The sequence below is a fragment of the Camelina sativa genome, chromosome 12 (genome assembly GCF_000633955.1).
Source record: "Camelina sativa cultivar DH55 chromosome 12, Cs, whole genome shotgun sequence".
In the NCBI taxonomy this organism is placed as follows: Eukaryota; Viridiplantae; Streptophyta; class Magnoliopsida; order Brassicales; family Brassicaceae; genus Camelina; species Camelina sativa.
In genome coordinates this window covers 3,793,331-3,810,013 of record NC_025696.1, presented here as the reverse complement: position 1 = coordinate 3,810,013, position 16,683 = coordinate 3,793,331, and the positions used below count along the sequence as shown (strand labels likewise).

Below are 16,683 nucleotides of genomic sequence, written 5' to 3'. Positions count from 1 at the left end.
TAATTAAAAAGTCTTAGATAGAAAATATACATATATATATATATATACTATTTAGTATTGAGGCATTACTTAACAAATATACTAAAGATTAAATTTAGCTATTAACATTAATTAAGATATTATGAAAAGCTAAAAAGAGAATTACAATATATGTTGCCATTTCAACAAATGTGATGTTTTGAATAAGTAAAAAGTTAAAACAATTGATATTATGATATATATAAAGTTATAAACATATTAAAATCAGTATATAATATGATTCTCTTATGCATTATTAAGAAATATATCTAAAAAGAAGTTTCTTTCCAATATTTTAAGAGGAAGTATAAATTTTGGTCATAATAACAAAAATAGACAAATCCTATATTTAGAGAAAGATAAAAGGAACAGATTTGCTTTTGTCCATAAATGCGATAAAGATATATCAGTTGAACTTACACGTCAACAACTGTCAAGAACTCAAAGATGCGAGTTGTGTTTGTGAGAGGACCGAGGGTAGAATTGTAATAACGCTCAAATACACACCTGCTTGCTTTGATGCGTATAAATAGGTTTCTTCCCATTAGCAAACTTCGATAACACCGAAAGCAAAAGCTCGTTGGTCAAAATGGGAACGGAAGCGGAAACGGCGTCGTGTAAGTGGGAAGGCAAGCACGTAGCTCAAGTCAACGGCGTCACAGCTGAGAAGGTCTGGTCGGTTTTCTCAGACTTTTGTAACATCCACGAGTGGTTCCCAGCACTGGACACGTGTTACCGAGTCCAAGGAACCGATGGTGAGCCTGGTCTGGTCCGATACTGCGCGTCCACCAAAACCAAGGACGAGGAGGAAACAACAAAGTGGGCTAAAGAGCGGCTGGTCAAGATCGATCTCATCGGGAGGTGTTTAAGCTACGAGATTCTCGAGAATAACGTGGGGTTTAAATCTTACGTGTCGACGGTCAGAGTAATGCCCGAGGACGGTGACGATCAAGTGTCTCGAATCGAGTGGTCGTTTGTGGCCGATCCTGTTGATGGTTGGAAGAAGGAAGATCTTGAATCTTACGTTGACTTTTGCCTTCAACATATGGCCAAGAAAATGGAACTCAATCTGTAACATCTTGTTCTTTTTTTTTATTATTCGTTTGCAAGTCTAGATGGCGTGGGTTTCGTGTTAGGAAACTTAAATAAAATCAGATGTGGCTTGATCCATCATATGATTCTATCAAACTTCATTTTTTCTGAATTTGAGCATATTTTCCATTAAATAGAGAAAATGTCTATCTACCTACCTGAGTAAAAGAATATTGTACATTCCATTACGTTTTTGTGTGTTGGTATATACTGCTATATAGTCTATTCCATTACATTTTAGCTTAAATATCCTTTTCTTGCTTGCAAGTCAGCTTTAATGGCCAAAAAAATAAATCAACCAAAAAAAAAAGTATTCCTAAAGAATATTAACCACAAAAATATTCTAAAAAGATATGAACCACAAAGAATTGTTCTCTTATGAAAATTATAATAGTTGTTGGAAATAACAGAGAGCATTAACTATAAGCGTTATACGAATCAAAATACTAGCTTTAAGAATTTATGAGTCTCTCGGGAATGGATTCTTCTTCGGTAACGTGGCGGAAATCGCCAGTACGTCAGTGTTCTTCCTTGTTGGGCTTATTTGGATCATGCTCTTCTTTTGTTTGACATCATCTCACCCGCTTATTTGGACACTATTTGACTTTTGAACATCTATCTTTTTTTAGTAACAATATTAATTCCTGGGATTGACCAGTAGGTAAAGAAAATGAACAATTAATGTTTTTAGAGGATTACGTGAAGATTTGTAAGAACATGTTTTCGAAGTTTTCTAAAGTTGTGATTTTTCTTTTTAATACTTATCTACAAATGAGAGTCTCTTCAAATGAAGAATAAAGACATTGTTATTGCTAATATATATATATATATATATATATCGATAATGTTGTGTTTTTTTGTGCATTAATATCTGATTTGATTCAAATATCTCCTATATATTAATTGAAAAGCACACTTTTGGAAAAGTTGATTTGCCGCAGAGAGCTCTGTGTACTTTTTAGTAAAATATTTTTAAATTTTATACTTAATTATATTAACATGCCATTATATTTTAGAAAAAAATAATTAACTGAGTAATCATTAAATATGTCATCATTTCTCACACAAATTTAAATATCACATATTAAAACTAATTAAATAATTATATACTATTTTAAGGTAAAATTTCACTAAAATTTACTTACAAATATACAAGTCAAAGTTATATTAATTTCTTAAAATCAATAATAGTAAAATATTCTAAAAGGCTATAAAACATATCAATTAATATAAAGTTAATAAAAATAAAGAATATATAACTTATTAATATAATCATATAAAACAAAATGTTATTTTTTATGTTAGTATTATTACCATAATAATTTAAATAACAAGCTTTCAATAGTTATTATAATTGATTATAAAAAGAAGTATATTATCTCTGAATTATTTCCAACTCATTAAAAGAAACTTAATTCTCAATAAATATAGATTTATATATATTCATAAATAAATATAAAAATGACAACAAATTAGGGGATATCATGATGTGTGATTATTTATATATATATCTAAGTATGTAAACTAATTAATCTCAACATTTAGTGTGATTATTCATTAAAAATGGAAATATTGATAACCGAATAGGAATATACGTTCCAATTGTATATTCATCTATGTGCTATTAAAAAGGAATGAGACAATAATCCTTATCATTATAAATAAACTTGCTACCAAAAAAAAATCATAATATATCTAAAATGAGTGATTATTAGATTATGCAAAATTGTTATAGTTACTTGATAAACCATAAATATAAATTTGATTTTTAAAACACACAAAAATATATATTGCCATAAATTGTAACATTTTATAAATATTTTCTTTACCACGTTCACATATTTCACGGGTGAAATGTATTCTTACATAAATACGTTGATTTTGGAATTTCATTAATTTTTTCATAATGGTTTTTTGGTAATAATCCCTCATTTATATAAAATATTTACAAACCAACTAACTCAAAAGATTTAAATAGCCTAATCAAAAATATTAAATCAATTAATTAAATTATCTTCAAAAAATTTAGTTTAGAATCTGATTGTTACTAACATATAATAAGATTAAATAATTAAACTACCGAGTCATTTAGTATATGTTGTTATGTTTACATAAAAAACATGCAAAATTGTTATGATTACAAAATAAAACTTCAGAAGATATGAATTTGATTTTTTAACCACACAAAAAACATGTTGCAATAAATAGTAACATTTTATCAATATTTTCTCTACTATAAAAGCTCTTACACATTCAAAGATTTCACAAGTGAATCATATGTTTTTACACGAAAAAAATCTAGCTTTGAATAAAGAAATAAATAAATTTAGTCATATATTATGTTTGACACAAATATTATTAGTTTTAGAATAATAATTTTCTTTAAATCCATTTATTCCGCACTAGGTGCGGGTTGTTACCTAGTTCAATAATAAAAGTTCTGCATTACAAGGAATCGAGTTCCTAAGAATTGTTAAGTTTCTATTGTCAAGAATTAAATAAAAGGAAAACACCAACTCTTATCGCCAAAAGAAAGAAAAAGGAAGAAAAAACAGAGCAAGATAAAAGGAAGGAAAACAGAGACACCGACTAAGATCATTACCCTGCATCAAATCAGTAGGTTAGAGCTGCCTGATTTGCACTGTGCTCGGAACATAAGAACAAACAAGGGGCCAACAATTTAGGTCTGCAGATTCGCCGAGATCCACTTCCTCGAAGTATTCTTTGTCCCCAATGATGTAAGCAATGTAGCGGGCACCTCTATCCAAAACAACTGCAACATTCTTCTTCACGTCAATGAAGAAACTCCTATCGTTTGTCGGAATGTTACTAATGAGCATGCCCATATCATCCGCTAAAGACAACTTGTTCCACGAGACCTCTGTAGGCTCAATCTTACTCGTCACCCAAATCCCCATCGCCGATGTAAAACCGTCATGAAACAAGACCGCTAACTGATCTTCCCCAGCACTAGAGAGAGTAACGATATCATAAATATTACAAGTGCTAAAAGGTAGAGGCAGGCGCGGTCCAAATCTCTCTGTTGTAAAGTCAAAACAGATCAAGAAAACAACAACATCGTATCCGCCTCTTCTGCGGACCTTATTAGTAGCATACCAGTAAGTATTACCCTTAAGAGAAACGCCACTGTGATAATAATATATATTCCACTCAGGAGTGACATTAAGAACAACCTTCCATGAATCAGACTCAAAACTATAGACTTCTAACTCACATATTTGTTCCTCTTCTATATAGGAGTAACTGTAATAATCATCCACAAATCTAAAGATTTTGTACTTCTTCTTCTCGTCATACCCAAGAGCGTATACGTCCATATCGTGGTAACGATCTCTGGGTTGGATCCACCTTGTTTCCCCAAAGTAAGGATTCCAAACCAAAAGCCTAGAGTTAAGGTCTCTGGTGATGCATAACAGTAAACCATCGCAGTCAAACACGCTAACTATATCATCGACCTGATGATCATTTGCATCATCCTTCAGGCTAAAAAGTGTACCTTTAAGCGTAATATATGGATCGACATTGCTGTGGGGATCGACACTCATTAGATAAATTTTACAATTCATCACTATGATTAACTCAAACTCATTCACTTGCTTCTTCTTTGCTTCGACGATATGCTTCTTTATAAAGCTCCCATCTTTGGATATATCGTTCAAGTTTTTGCAAGTCAATCGCACTGCTCTCAGAGATGTCAACGGAACCCTAGTGAGCACTTCCTCTACTAAATCCCGTGGAAGTTCTGACATTATTATCGCCATTGTTGAATCTTAGGGGTCAAGGCTTCGACATCTCTTAACCCTCCTTATAAATTTTATTAAGAGGAGGTGCTTTTGTGGGCTTTTCAAACAAAGGAAAATAAATTACCCATTGGGTGTTCAATGTTTCTTTTTAGATATCAATTTTTATGGTTCTTATCCATAGACCATGGTTATATTATTATATGTAATGCATGTTGGATACATACCAAAAATCTGTACTATTAAAGCATAAGTATTCATCTCTTAACCCTCCTTATTATATGTATTCATCTACCAAATTTTGGACCATAATTTTGTTTTGGTAGTTTTTAAATAAAAAAATTAGTAATCAAGAATTATTCATACATTAGTATATCATTGAAATAAAATTCTCTAACCTTTCAAATTGAGTCAGATACGCGTAGGTCATTTAATACCCCATTATCTCTTCAAATATATTTATTATGTATTAAATAACCCATAATCTTGCATAAATCTTAATTGGTTAGAATATTTAATTAAGGAAAACATATACACCATAATCAAATAAGAAAAACATTTAAATACATGATAAATCAAATCTAAATTTTTGATTCTTTATAAATATTTTAGGAAAAAACGAAAAAAAAAAACAAAATAAAAATAAATTACAGTTAATATTTGTGCATATTTTTCCTCACAATTTTAGGAACAAATAAATAAATCCAGTTTAATTTTGGAAAACAATTTAAAATAAAAATTAAATTACTTTAAAGATATTTTAAAATAGTAAAATATTCATTTTAGCCTTAATAATATAAAGTTAATTAATATATAAGATATGTGAAATTAATAAAAATCAATTCAAATTTAATTTAATGGATATATAAAATATATCTAAAATCAACTTATTTGTAAATACTCTCTAAAACACAAGATATGCAAGAAATATCTTTTAAAAGATCTTATGTAACTAATATATTTTATAATCATAAATAAAAATAATATATATTTATGAAAATAAACTATTTCATGGATTACATTTGTTGTTTAAGAAAAATTATAAAAAATTCATTTTTAAAAATAAAAAAAAAGAAGCAAAGAAATTTCAATATATATTTGTATTTCTAAATAGTAATTACCCTATAATAAGTATATAAAACTGTAAAATTCAATAATTACAATTGGTTGAACTGTAAAATTCAATAATTACAATTGGTTGACTATATTGTACTACTATATATTTATGAAAAATTGAATATTATTAAGTAGCTTTTTAATTTATTTACTATGAACAAATCTTCTATTGTAGAAGGAAATAAATTATATGTGAAAAAATGTGAGAAAAGCACAAAATTTAGTTATGTCCTTACCCAAAAATTTTGACCATAAAAATTGTCTAATAGTTAATTATTTAAAAGAGAACAATTATGGGACATAAATTTTTTTACGCGTAGGGACGAGATGAAACAGGATAAGATGGGATGGAACGAGATGTCTTTACCATTCTAAAATAGTTACGTGTAGGTTATATATGTGCAATAGTCCAAACTAAAACCAAATTAAAATATAATATTTGGATATAAGCATACTATTATTGCTTAAAAACTGCAAAACGATCATTTTATATTTGTTACCGTGCAAAGGATTAACGATGTCTAAACAACGTATTTATCTAAATATGTTTTAACATTTACTATGTAAGTAAACCAAATATACTACTCAACACAATTTAAAATTTCGAAATTATAAAAAATACATAAACAAAAAAAAAATATGCATTCAAAATATACATAAATTAATTACAACATGTGTCATCCCGTACTGTAGTACAGGGTATCAATTAGTTCCAATTTTAAAAGAAAAAGGTATTGTCTTTTCCAAACCAGAAAATTGGAATTTCTCGTAACATTGCCTCACCAACAGGTTAATACAAAATGTTTCAAACTCCAGAAAATTAGAATAAAATTCTTTCAAAATTAGAGATGATAAATTGATATTTAAATACAAATTAAACTAAGAGTTAAGAGTATATATATAAATATATCTCTGGAAAAAGGTCTCTGTGTAATTTTGATAATTAAGGAAAAACTTGGAAGATAAAATTCATATAAAAGACCAGTTGAGGAACATGAAGCAGATACAATGAGGTTCTTCGTCGTCGTTCAGCACTTTCCATGCAACAGCCTTCTCGTACGTTACTGCTCTTCCCATGCTCGACATGCATACTCCTCCATCCATACACATAAACCCCTGAAAGTTTTATTCTTATTAGTTACGACCTCATATTTATGATTTTATCAAGGGGACCCATATATAACGTTTCAAATTCGAGCTAAGAATACATTACGCAAAACTCTTTTTAACGTACCTGTTGCATAATCTGGGGGAAGTCTGAGCACATCGTCTTCTTCCCGTTGTTGTTGTTGTCGAAGATCTTCTCGAGAGTGATATCCTGAAGTGCCACCAACGTCGTCTCCAACATGTCTAAACCAGCTTGGTTCGCAAACGTGAATACCGGCGGTAAGGCCTGTAATGATCAAACAGGTCCTTGTTAGATATTATGTATGTGAGTGAGAGATCAATGCGAATAAGAAGAAAGTGAGGGAAAGTGACCTTGAGTGAACAACACATGACAGCGTCAGGATGGTGCCAAAGAGACTTGAGAATATCAGTTCCATGAGGTTTAAGGAGATCAACGCCAAGGTAACATCTATAGGAATGAGATATCCAGCGAGCAAGCGTGTGAGCTTCGGGTGATGCTGGTGGAGGGCGGAGACCGCTTAGCTGATGAGAAGAAGGGGAGAGAGCAAGTGCGACACGTTGGACCGACGCGATCACACTTCTCACATATTGTCTAGCCATCGAGGCTACGTTCTCTTGCATATGCATCTCAAAAGCTAGCTGAAACGCTATGGTCATCACTGACTTTGTGTTTCCTCTGCTTCCACATGAATCACCAGCTGTTCTGCTCCCTACGTCTAGAGCCGACGCTAAGTCTAGGGTTCGGTTAGGACTCAAACCCTCCTATATAGAATAGGATCGATTAGTATTTGGTTCGATGGATTGAAGTTATTGATTGTAATTTTTTTATATCAATTAAACGTACTGATTTGGAATCTAGAGGAATGATGCGGAATCCGGAAGGAATGATCGGGGCATCATCAGAGAAAGAGGCGTCGATTGGTGCAAAGATGAGCTCTGCGCATGATTCAACTGCGTTCTCGTCCACCCCACTACACATCTATATCACCAAACCATATAATTAATTAATTGCAATAAGATGAATAACTAAGAAGAGAGCTAGATATCATTTTTTTTTTTTGCTTGAATTAGTGTATGCGTTTATTTTAAGTGTATTTTTCGAAATTAATTACATCTTTATGTTTATGAAGAATCTGAAAATATATTCTATCTTTTTGAGATGTGAAAATTTGTTTAGTCTCAGACGGAAATTCATAATAAATTGAAGTTTGAAATAATCAGGTCTTACTTGTAGAAGGAAGATATCAGCAGGCATCATCATGTCTTCTTGGTAATGTCCCAAGCTTTCAAGCTTAATCACTTCCATAAACTGTAAAAAAACATATAAAAACGGCATAATTTTTAATACTTTTTTTCACAAGTAAAAAAGTAGTGATCATATTGATTTGACTTTGAGGAACTCTTACCTCTTCATTCTCTATAGTGTGAGCTAGAGGAAGAATGACTTGACCTCCAAAGCTCCCTGGACGAGGGATTGGTAAGCTACAAGGGCCTGCTTTAATGGCTGCCGCCGAATAAGCATCAATGCTATTGTCTGCCCATTCTTGCCTATGTTCCCTTAAGAACCGCAGAAGAATCGAGGGTGGAACATTCTACACACACAAATATACTTTCAGTGACGGATGAAAGGGAGGATATTGAGAATCTCAACTTTGAGATTTGATGAGCTTAATTACTTGTAATAACATGGAAGCTTTGGCACATAGAACCGCGCTAGGCATAGAAGTGAAGCCATTGGAAAATGGGAGACTTGATGTCATCATCATCTTTGTGGGAGAGGAGTTCACAAGAAGAGTGACATCATCTATGCCATCGCTCTCTAGCATCGACCATCCTTCATCGCTGAACCCGTTAACTGCCTCGTTGAATCCTCTGACATTATAACAAACAATTTTAGGTTTTCGAAGACATGAGTTTTAAAAATGTTTTGAAGTGTGAGAAGCTTTTAATTACTTGCTGAGTCTTTGGCTAAGTGCTCTAAGAGCCGCTGGCCTTCTTCCCCATCCGGTTACGTTAGGTTGTGAAATTTCTTGAGATATTTGCCTCAAATAGCGAAGAGCCTGCAAACACAATAAGTTATTACACACTGTCTGTTTTTCAAAGACACGAAAAAACAATTTTTCTTAGTTAATTAGGAGTCTTACGGCCATGGTAGTTCTTTGGGCGAGTAACGTGGAGGACTCATAGAGAGAACGAAGAACTTCTGGCACACTCCATGGCTACAAAAGATTTCAACCAAGTTTATTAAATATTACTAAAGTTATGTATAATAATGACCAAAAATGAAGAATGAAATGTGGAAACAAAAGAACTTTTAGACCAAAACTAGGTTTCTTGTGTAAGAAGAAAGACATTTTAATAAGTTGGTAAAAGCTTTGCACCTCAAGATCGAAATGATCAACAATGTGAAGAATGGATCCACCTCCTTCACAAGGTCTAATGAGGTAACCACTTGGTAAAATCTCTGCTCGAACGAAATGAGGAGATGGAGGCATACTTGGCCCGTTTTGTGTATTGTTCAACGACCGTTCGCATATCTGCAACAATTTTTTGTTTTGATTTTAGTATCATCGATTGATCGAAGAGAACAAAAATATCGATGTAGTGAGAATAATTACCACAAGGCTCCCGTCTTCCATTACAGATGTGTAACGTAGCATCCAGAAGTCACGAGCGGGTGCCAATGTTGTTGGCGCATAAAGCTTTCATAAGAAAGAAAAAGAGGAAAACTTAGTTTCTTTGTGATTAGATATTATTTGGTTTGTGCTAAAGATAGCATCATCTTTAGGGATCTTGATCACAATACCTGCATGTAGATTAGTTCGAGGGTTCCACCATTTGCAGTGGAGAGGACGTTAACTATATCTAGTGATCTGCAATCACGCGACCAACAAGGCTTATCCTTTAGGATCTCAGCGACCTGCAGGACAAACAAAAAAACAGAATTGTGATTTATATGTTCTTGATTGATTTATGTGGATGTAACTATGAGAAAGAAGTGTGAATACTTACTCTTGTGGGATCAAGACCCACTAGGCCGCAAGCACGGGCTGCGATTCCTGTGCATCCGTGAGAAATAGCAACGATTCCTATGGAATCCGGACCAGGCTGCAGATGAAATTAGTCAGTAAACAAATGCAGATGACGAAGTAACTTATAAGACGAGCAAGAATTTTTTTGGGAATTACCTTCATCCCAGGCATTTGGACCCACTCCACGGCGGTTCCAGTGGCCTTTGAAATGAACTCTGTTAAAGTTTCATCCGCAATGGATAATAGTCTGAAGAAATAAACAAGAGATTCGTGATTTAAATACGATTACTGACTAATCATGGAGCAGTGTAGTATGCAGTGTATATTATTTCTAAGCCAAATTGGTTCTAACTTACCCCGCAGGGCTAGCATCCCGGGGCTGATGTTGAGGGGTCAAGTGGTGCTGACCACTCGTCACCACTGACTCACAGCTCGTATCAGTGGTGGCCAAGTTCCCCTGCTATTGCACGATTACAAAAGAAACCAAGAGAGATGATCAACTTCCTTAACTTATGTGTCAAGTAATTCATGTGAATAAATCAAAGATAAATTAATATGTGTACGTTTTGAGGATGTTGGCGAAAATAGCTGTTCTCGTAAACCAAGTGAGACACTTGCTTTTGCAAACGGTCATTCTCTTCCATCAAAAGCTTGTTCATTGCCGTTAGCTTCCGATTCACGGCTTGAAGTCGCGACGCCTCTTTCCGCTGTTTCTCTCTACACCTGTATAAACTCGCAACACCAAAGAGTCAGCAAACTAGCTAGAGGGTTTCTTGGGTGTCAAGCAACGATGAAAATTAAGAAGATATGAACCTGCGGTTCTGGAACCAGACTTTGATCTGTTTAGGTTCGATGTTGGAGAGGATAGGACATTCGCGGATTAGTTGTTGGCGGCGCATAGAGCTCGGTTTAGGACAGTCATTGTAGAGTCTCTCCAGAGCTTCCACTTGTTCAGGAGTGTACCTAACGTATTTCCCGTTGTCGATATTGTGACTATTATTGCTTCCCCCTCCCATTTTTGATCTCTCTCTATTTGTTCCTTTATTAAAAAAAGAAATTGAAAAAAAAAACAATCCAAAAGATTAATTCTTGAAGTGTTGATTTCTTTTGGAATATTTCAAAGAACTTAGCTTTCTTAATATTCTCAAAAAGATCCGTGTTTTTATATTTCGTAGTGAAATTAGATGTAACTAGTTATGAACGTTACACTTGATCAAATCTTGAAAAAATCTTCATAACAACAAATTAAAAACAAATCTTGAAATCTCAAAGATCAAAGATAGATATTGTTTGAGACTAACGACCTATATGTATATGAGTGTAAATAGAAAGTTATGCAGATTAAGGGCTTATTTATGATCTTGTACAGTATCTTCAAGTAATAATAGACCCTTAAAACATAAAAGTATCAACGTAGGTAAAAATTGTAACTTTCTTCTGCATATTCCATTGGAACCTAGGTAAGATCCAAACTTTTTTTTTTCTTTTAAAACAAAGAGAGACAGGGATAAAGGAGGAGGAGGAGAATTATTAGATACCGTAGAATATTTGATTCTGATCAAGCTGATGATCTCTGGAAGCAAAGACAGGTATAGAAGTTTCTTGTTCTTGCTGTAAAAATACTCACAAACTCATGTGAGAAATTTCTTTTTCTCTCTCCCTCAAAGTTCCAAATACCTCTTTCTCTCAGTGGATGAGTAACTTCCTTCGGAAAAAACGGTGAAGCATGCTTCAATGGGAACGATATACAAAGATTCAAACCTCAGACTCTGCTACAGTTCATCCACTTTCTTCCTTACTCTTTCTTCTCTCTTACTTATCTCTCTATATAGATCCACAACGTGAAGAGTCAAGATTTGTGAAACTTGTATATAAGAATTTGTAGTGGGAAGAGAGAGAGAAAATCTTTAGTTTATTGGTGGGTGTGCTTTTTTTTATGAATTTTTATTTTAGGAAACTAAATAAATAGAAATGTGTGTATGAAAAATAAAAGAAGACATGTGTGTCGGGCTGTGTTGAAAAAGAGAGAAGTGAGTACCCTTAATACCAGACAACCACCACTTCTCACTTTTTCCTTTCTTTTTTTTTTTTTCATTTTCATTTTTCTATTTTGAAGTGTTTCTGTTCCTTTTACTGCCATTCCGTTTGGCCTCCCTTTCAATACGTCACATCAACATCACATACACAAAACAAGTATCGAATTCCAAACCTTATTCCCATTATTTTCAGTATGGTAAATTCATAATTATCATGGCAATAACAAATTTAGAACTTCTTGTGCTCTGCTAGTCCAATGTGTGTGTGGCAGGAGGCGCCGCCCCAACATCTTTACTATACAGAATTGGATAGTATTTAGGTTATGTACATCTATACTCACTCCACAGCTTCTAATTTAGGTTTAAACTTTTTTTTTTTACTTGAAACCTATATATATGATACATCTGCTAAAAATTCCAAGCTTCAAAAATCAAAACATAGAATGGTTATGTATCTACCTGACTGAACTCATCATCAAAACGATGTTATATTGAATGAACCAATAAAGGCAAATTGGTCGTTAAAATTCAACCGATTAGTATAGTAGGCTTAGTTATCTACTAGACGGATCTAAATATCGTTTTAATCAGTCTAAACGCCTGTACGTCATACAAGAAACAATTTATCGACCCAAAACAAACAATTAATATACATAAAACATGATATACAAATCTATAACATTGCAAAATCGATTTACAATTCCGTATAGTTGTAGGCCATTTTACAACTATAAGCATATATATTTAAGAAGTCCAAGTACAAGATCCAATTCCATTTCTTGAAATAATTTCGGGACAAGGAGGATAAATAATTGGAAAATAAAAACTTATAATAAATGAAAATTGAAATGGTAGTTGAAGAAAGGACAGAATGATGAAAAAGTTGCATGCGTCCTTGATTTCTTGTAACGCAGATAAAATCCCATGTAGCCATCATCATTATCGTCAATCATCATATTCCTGATATAAACTTAGAAATTTTACATAATATGATCATTGTCATAGTCGTGATATATATATATATAATGAAATATTTAGAACAGAACTAGATGAGACATGCATGCAAAAAAATTCTACATTGTCCCCTGTGATAAGCACACTATATTCAATCCCATGCACGATTTCCATACATTACTCATTATTCACATCTCCGGTTCCACATTCGATTCCAAATTTTATGGATGTATAATATATTCTGCGTGAGGATATACACTATTATCTGATATAACAGTAGAACTGACATACACAAAAATGTAAGAGATCTTATATATGATAGTATTTTCTACTATTCACTACATCAACAAATGTTCAACTGTTCAAGTATGTTTTCAGTTAACATATAATTAAACCTATATATACGTAAAAAGAATGTTTATAATTGAGCAAGAGTTGAATTTATGATTTGATTAGTTAGTTTGAAACACTAATTAATACTTTCCATTTCTAGATCTACTATTAGTATGAGCTGTGCATCAAACATTGGAATAAAGCACATAACTTAGTTGTCACTCATCATAATTTCTCTAACGGGGACTTTTTAAAATCTTCGATTGGCATGTGATTATATGTCAACGGTGCCAAAGGACCGTTAGCTTTCTATAAAGCACAACGGGCATATATATACATGTGTGATGTGTCAATATATATAATTTCTAATCAATTAGTATAATTAAGAATGTATAATTTCAAAAAACACCTTTCTTTAAAGCTTATAGAAAAAAAATAATAGTGGACCCTCTGATAATGAAGTGTATGCATAAGAGTATAAAGCAAGCAAAGTCCAAAGCTTCCACTAATTCAGTGGACGTATTTTTCCGATTTATTATATTTTGATCTCTATTTCTTTATTATAACGATGACCATGAAACCTATGGCAGGCGAAGGAGATTTAATTACACGCCAACCTAAAATCTACTTCAACATCGTAACATACGAATGATCTAAAGTCTATCTACCTTGTCTCATCCCTTATAGTAGTAACTACCAACTAGCGAGTTGGAGAAAGCAAATTCTCAGCTTTAAGTATTACTTCCTCCGTTTCAAAATATATGATGTTTTAACTAAAACACGTAAATTAAGAAGTATTTACTTTTAACAAGTTCAACCAATCAGAAACAATACTGCATAATATAAAATACTAAACTAATCTAAAAGTTGCATGAAAACTTGAAAACATCCTATATTATGAAACAAAAAACTTTTCTAAAACATTTTATATTTTGAAACGGAAGGAATATTGAATTACGTAAACTGAAATGTTCAGTTGAATAAAACTTCGCTGTAAAAGAGTACTACCAAATGTGAAATCGCTCTCTCATTGATCTTGAAAATCACTTGATGTAGAAAGTTTTTGGATTGGGAACGTTAAAATAAATAAATTAAAAAAAAGGAGGAGTAAGTTAAAAAAGGTGAAAACAAGAATGATAAGTAAACAGAATGTAACTTTTTTGGGTGGGGGAAGATTAAAACAAAATTTATCGAAAGGATGAGTAAATTGAAAGGATTAACCCCACACGAAAAAAAAAAGGAAATCAACTTTTGTTTTGTTGGTATCATTTTGTTTTCAACATTAAGGCAAAGAGTCAATGCATCCCACCTGATTTGATTTTTGTCAGGTCAATGCTAAGTCACCTCACAACTACCACAATACTTTCACTTTTCATTTTAACTTTCGTAATTCTCTTTTATTATCTCGTGAGAAATATTTGATTTATTTTTTTTTGTTTATAAAAAAACAATTAAAACCATGTTGTTTCGATAGTTGACGGGAAAAAAAGAAAGTAAATAAACTTGATAAAGACGGTAATAATGGCAGACCATGTATGGTGGGTTTTTGCTTTAACGAATCCAAGGTTAGATATAAAAGTGAATTACTTATATATCAAGACTAGTTAATTGTATGATTTTCAATTTCTACTATTTAATTTTTTAACGTGTTATATTATTTTCCACATTCATTCGAAATTGTTATTAACATATCATTTACATCTTTACGATGGAAATCTCGTTTCTTAAAACTAACACTCTTTCACATCCTCTCCTTGCAATTATAATTGGGTAAAAATAGTAATGTAGCACTAGCAAGTAGAACCCAATAAATGAAATTAGATACCGCGAAAACATTTAGAGAAAAAATATAGGGAATAAGTGATGGACCGATATGTGATCTTGACATAAACTATGCAACTTCACTATTGATATATTAACACATTGTGAGTACACATACTGTTGATGATCGTTCGACCGACCAGTAAAACTTTATCACAGATTAGAGGGACTAGAATTTTCATGCCATACTAACCACTTCACGTGTCTTAATTATATTAAAATGTAATGCATCGAAACATCCTAATATCTCAAAAACTAATTAAGACCAATCTTCGAAATCTGTTTACTTCGTCAACAGGTTCTAAACTTAAAATGTCGTATTATTGAATAAAATACGAGATTGAAATATACATGTCCTCGTTTCTAATGAAAGATAAGAAGAAGAAAAAAAAAGATCAAATCCAAATGTAAAAACGAGGAATGTATGTTACCTTCAGGAAGAACACGAGAGCGTGAGAACAGTACACGTGTCCCTTATTTCGGCGTTAAGAAGCTGTTAATAAAACAAAAAACATAAAAACTGGCTCCAGACAATATTCCTTTCGACAATCGTGCCGTCCGTTTGCTCTCCGTCACCGTAACGGGATTATTCAATTTTTCATTTTCTATACCTAGGTAAGTTCAAGTTGATTGACAAATTCTCATACTCGTTCGTTGGATCTCTCGATCAGATATCTATTTTATATATGGTTTAGTATTTGAAACAATTAGCTAAAGTTTGATACAACTATGACTATATACCATTTTATTAATGTTTTCTGTGTGTAATCTACATTATTTGTTTCGTTCGTCCCACCCACACCGACGTACTAAGCAGATTTGTTTTGCTTATTCTAACTAATAATCTACTTTGTTATGCACTACAATAATATTGTTAACCTTCAACCTTTACTTATCCTATCATTAGTTAAAGTAGTAAAATGTCCAGAGTCCAGATCACACACACTGAATAAAACAAACACAATGGTTTTATTTCTGTAAAAATATACTCCCTCCGTTTCAAAATATAAAATGTTTTAAAGAAGTTTTTTGTTTCATAATATAAGATGTTTTCAAGTTTCTATGCAACTTTTAGATTAGTTTAGTATTTTATATAATGCAGTATTGTTTTTGATTGGTTGAATTTGTTAAAAGTAAAGACTTCTTAATCTGCGTGTTTTAGTTAAAACATCCTATATTTTAAAATGGAGGGAGTAGTATATAGTAATAGAAGCCGTGAAACTAAAGATAAGAAATATATTTATATATTTTTTTAAATATTAGTACTAGTAGTAGTCAAGTAAAATATGTGTGGCGAAAACAAATAACAGAAACAGATAACAGAAACAGAAAGTTTTGTAAAAGAAAGTGAACAAAACCACGCCAAAGGCAAAAAAAAAAAAAAAAAAAAAA

The 16,683-nt window shown here is 32.2% G+C and overlaps 3 protein-coding genes across 4 annotated transcripts; 1 reads left to right on the top strand and 2 right to left on the bottom strand.

Moving 5' to 3' along the window:
- Positions 560–1,268, top strand: LOC104729979 (lachrymatory-factor synthase-like). Its single transcript, XM_010449025.2, has one exon. It carries the CDS (start codon positions 608–610, stop codon positions 1,091–1,093), a length of 486 nt encoding a protein of 161 aa, XP_010447327.1. The 5' UTR covers positions 560–607; the 3' UTR covers positions 1,094–1,268.
- Positions 3,732–4,892, bottom strand: LOC104733162 (F-box protein At2g17830-like). The gene has a single exon (XM_019233469.1). It carries the CDS (start codon positions 4,890–4,892, stop codon positions 3,732–3,734), a length of 1,161 nt encoding a protein of 386 aa, XP_019089014.1.
- Positions 6,742–12,116, bottom strand: LOC104729978 (homeobox-leucine zipper protein ATHB-8-like). Of its 2 annotated transcripts, none has more exons than XM_010449023.2 (18): positions 11,686–12,116; positions 10,961–11,186; positions 10,711–10,870; positions 10,504–10,607; positions 10,304–10,394; positions 10,128–10,223; positions 9,922–10,035; positions 9,734–9,817; positions 9,497–9,652; positions 9,260–9,334; positions 9,069–9,175; positions 8,792–8,987; positions 8,522–8,707; positions 8,344–8,424; positions 7,960–8,094; positions 7,467–7,877; positions 7,222–7,380; positions 6,742–7,103 (listed from the first exon to the last, which is right to left on the bottom strand). In XM_010449023.2, the coding sequence occupies exons 2-18, from the start codon at positions 11,161–11,163 to the stop codon at positions 6,957–6,959; spliced, it is 2,505 nt and encodes an 834-aa protein (XP_010447325.1). In that variant the 5' UTR covers positions 11,164–11,186; positions 11,686–12,116; the 3' UTR covers positions 6,742–6,956. The 2 variants fall into 2 exon arrangements, with proteins under 2 accessions (XP_010447325.1, XP_010447326.1); XM_010449024.2 differs by having other exon boundaries at positions 10,504–10,604.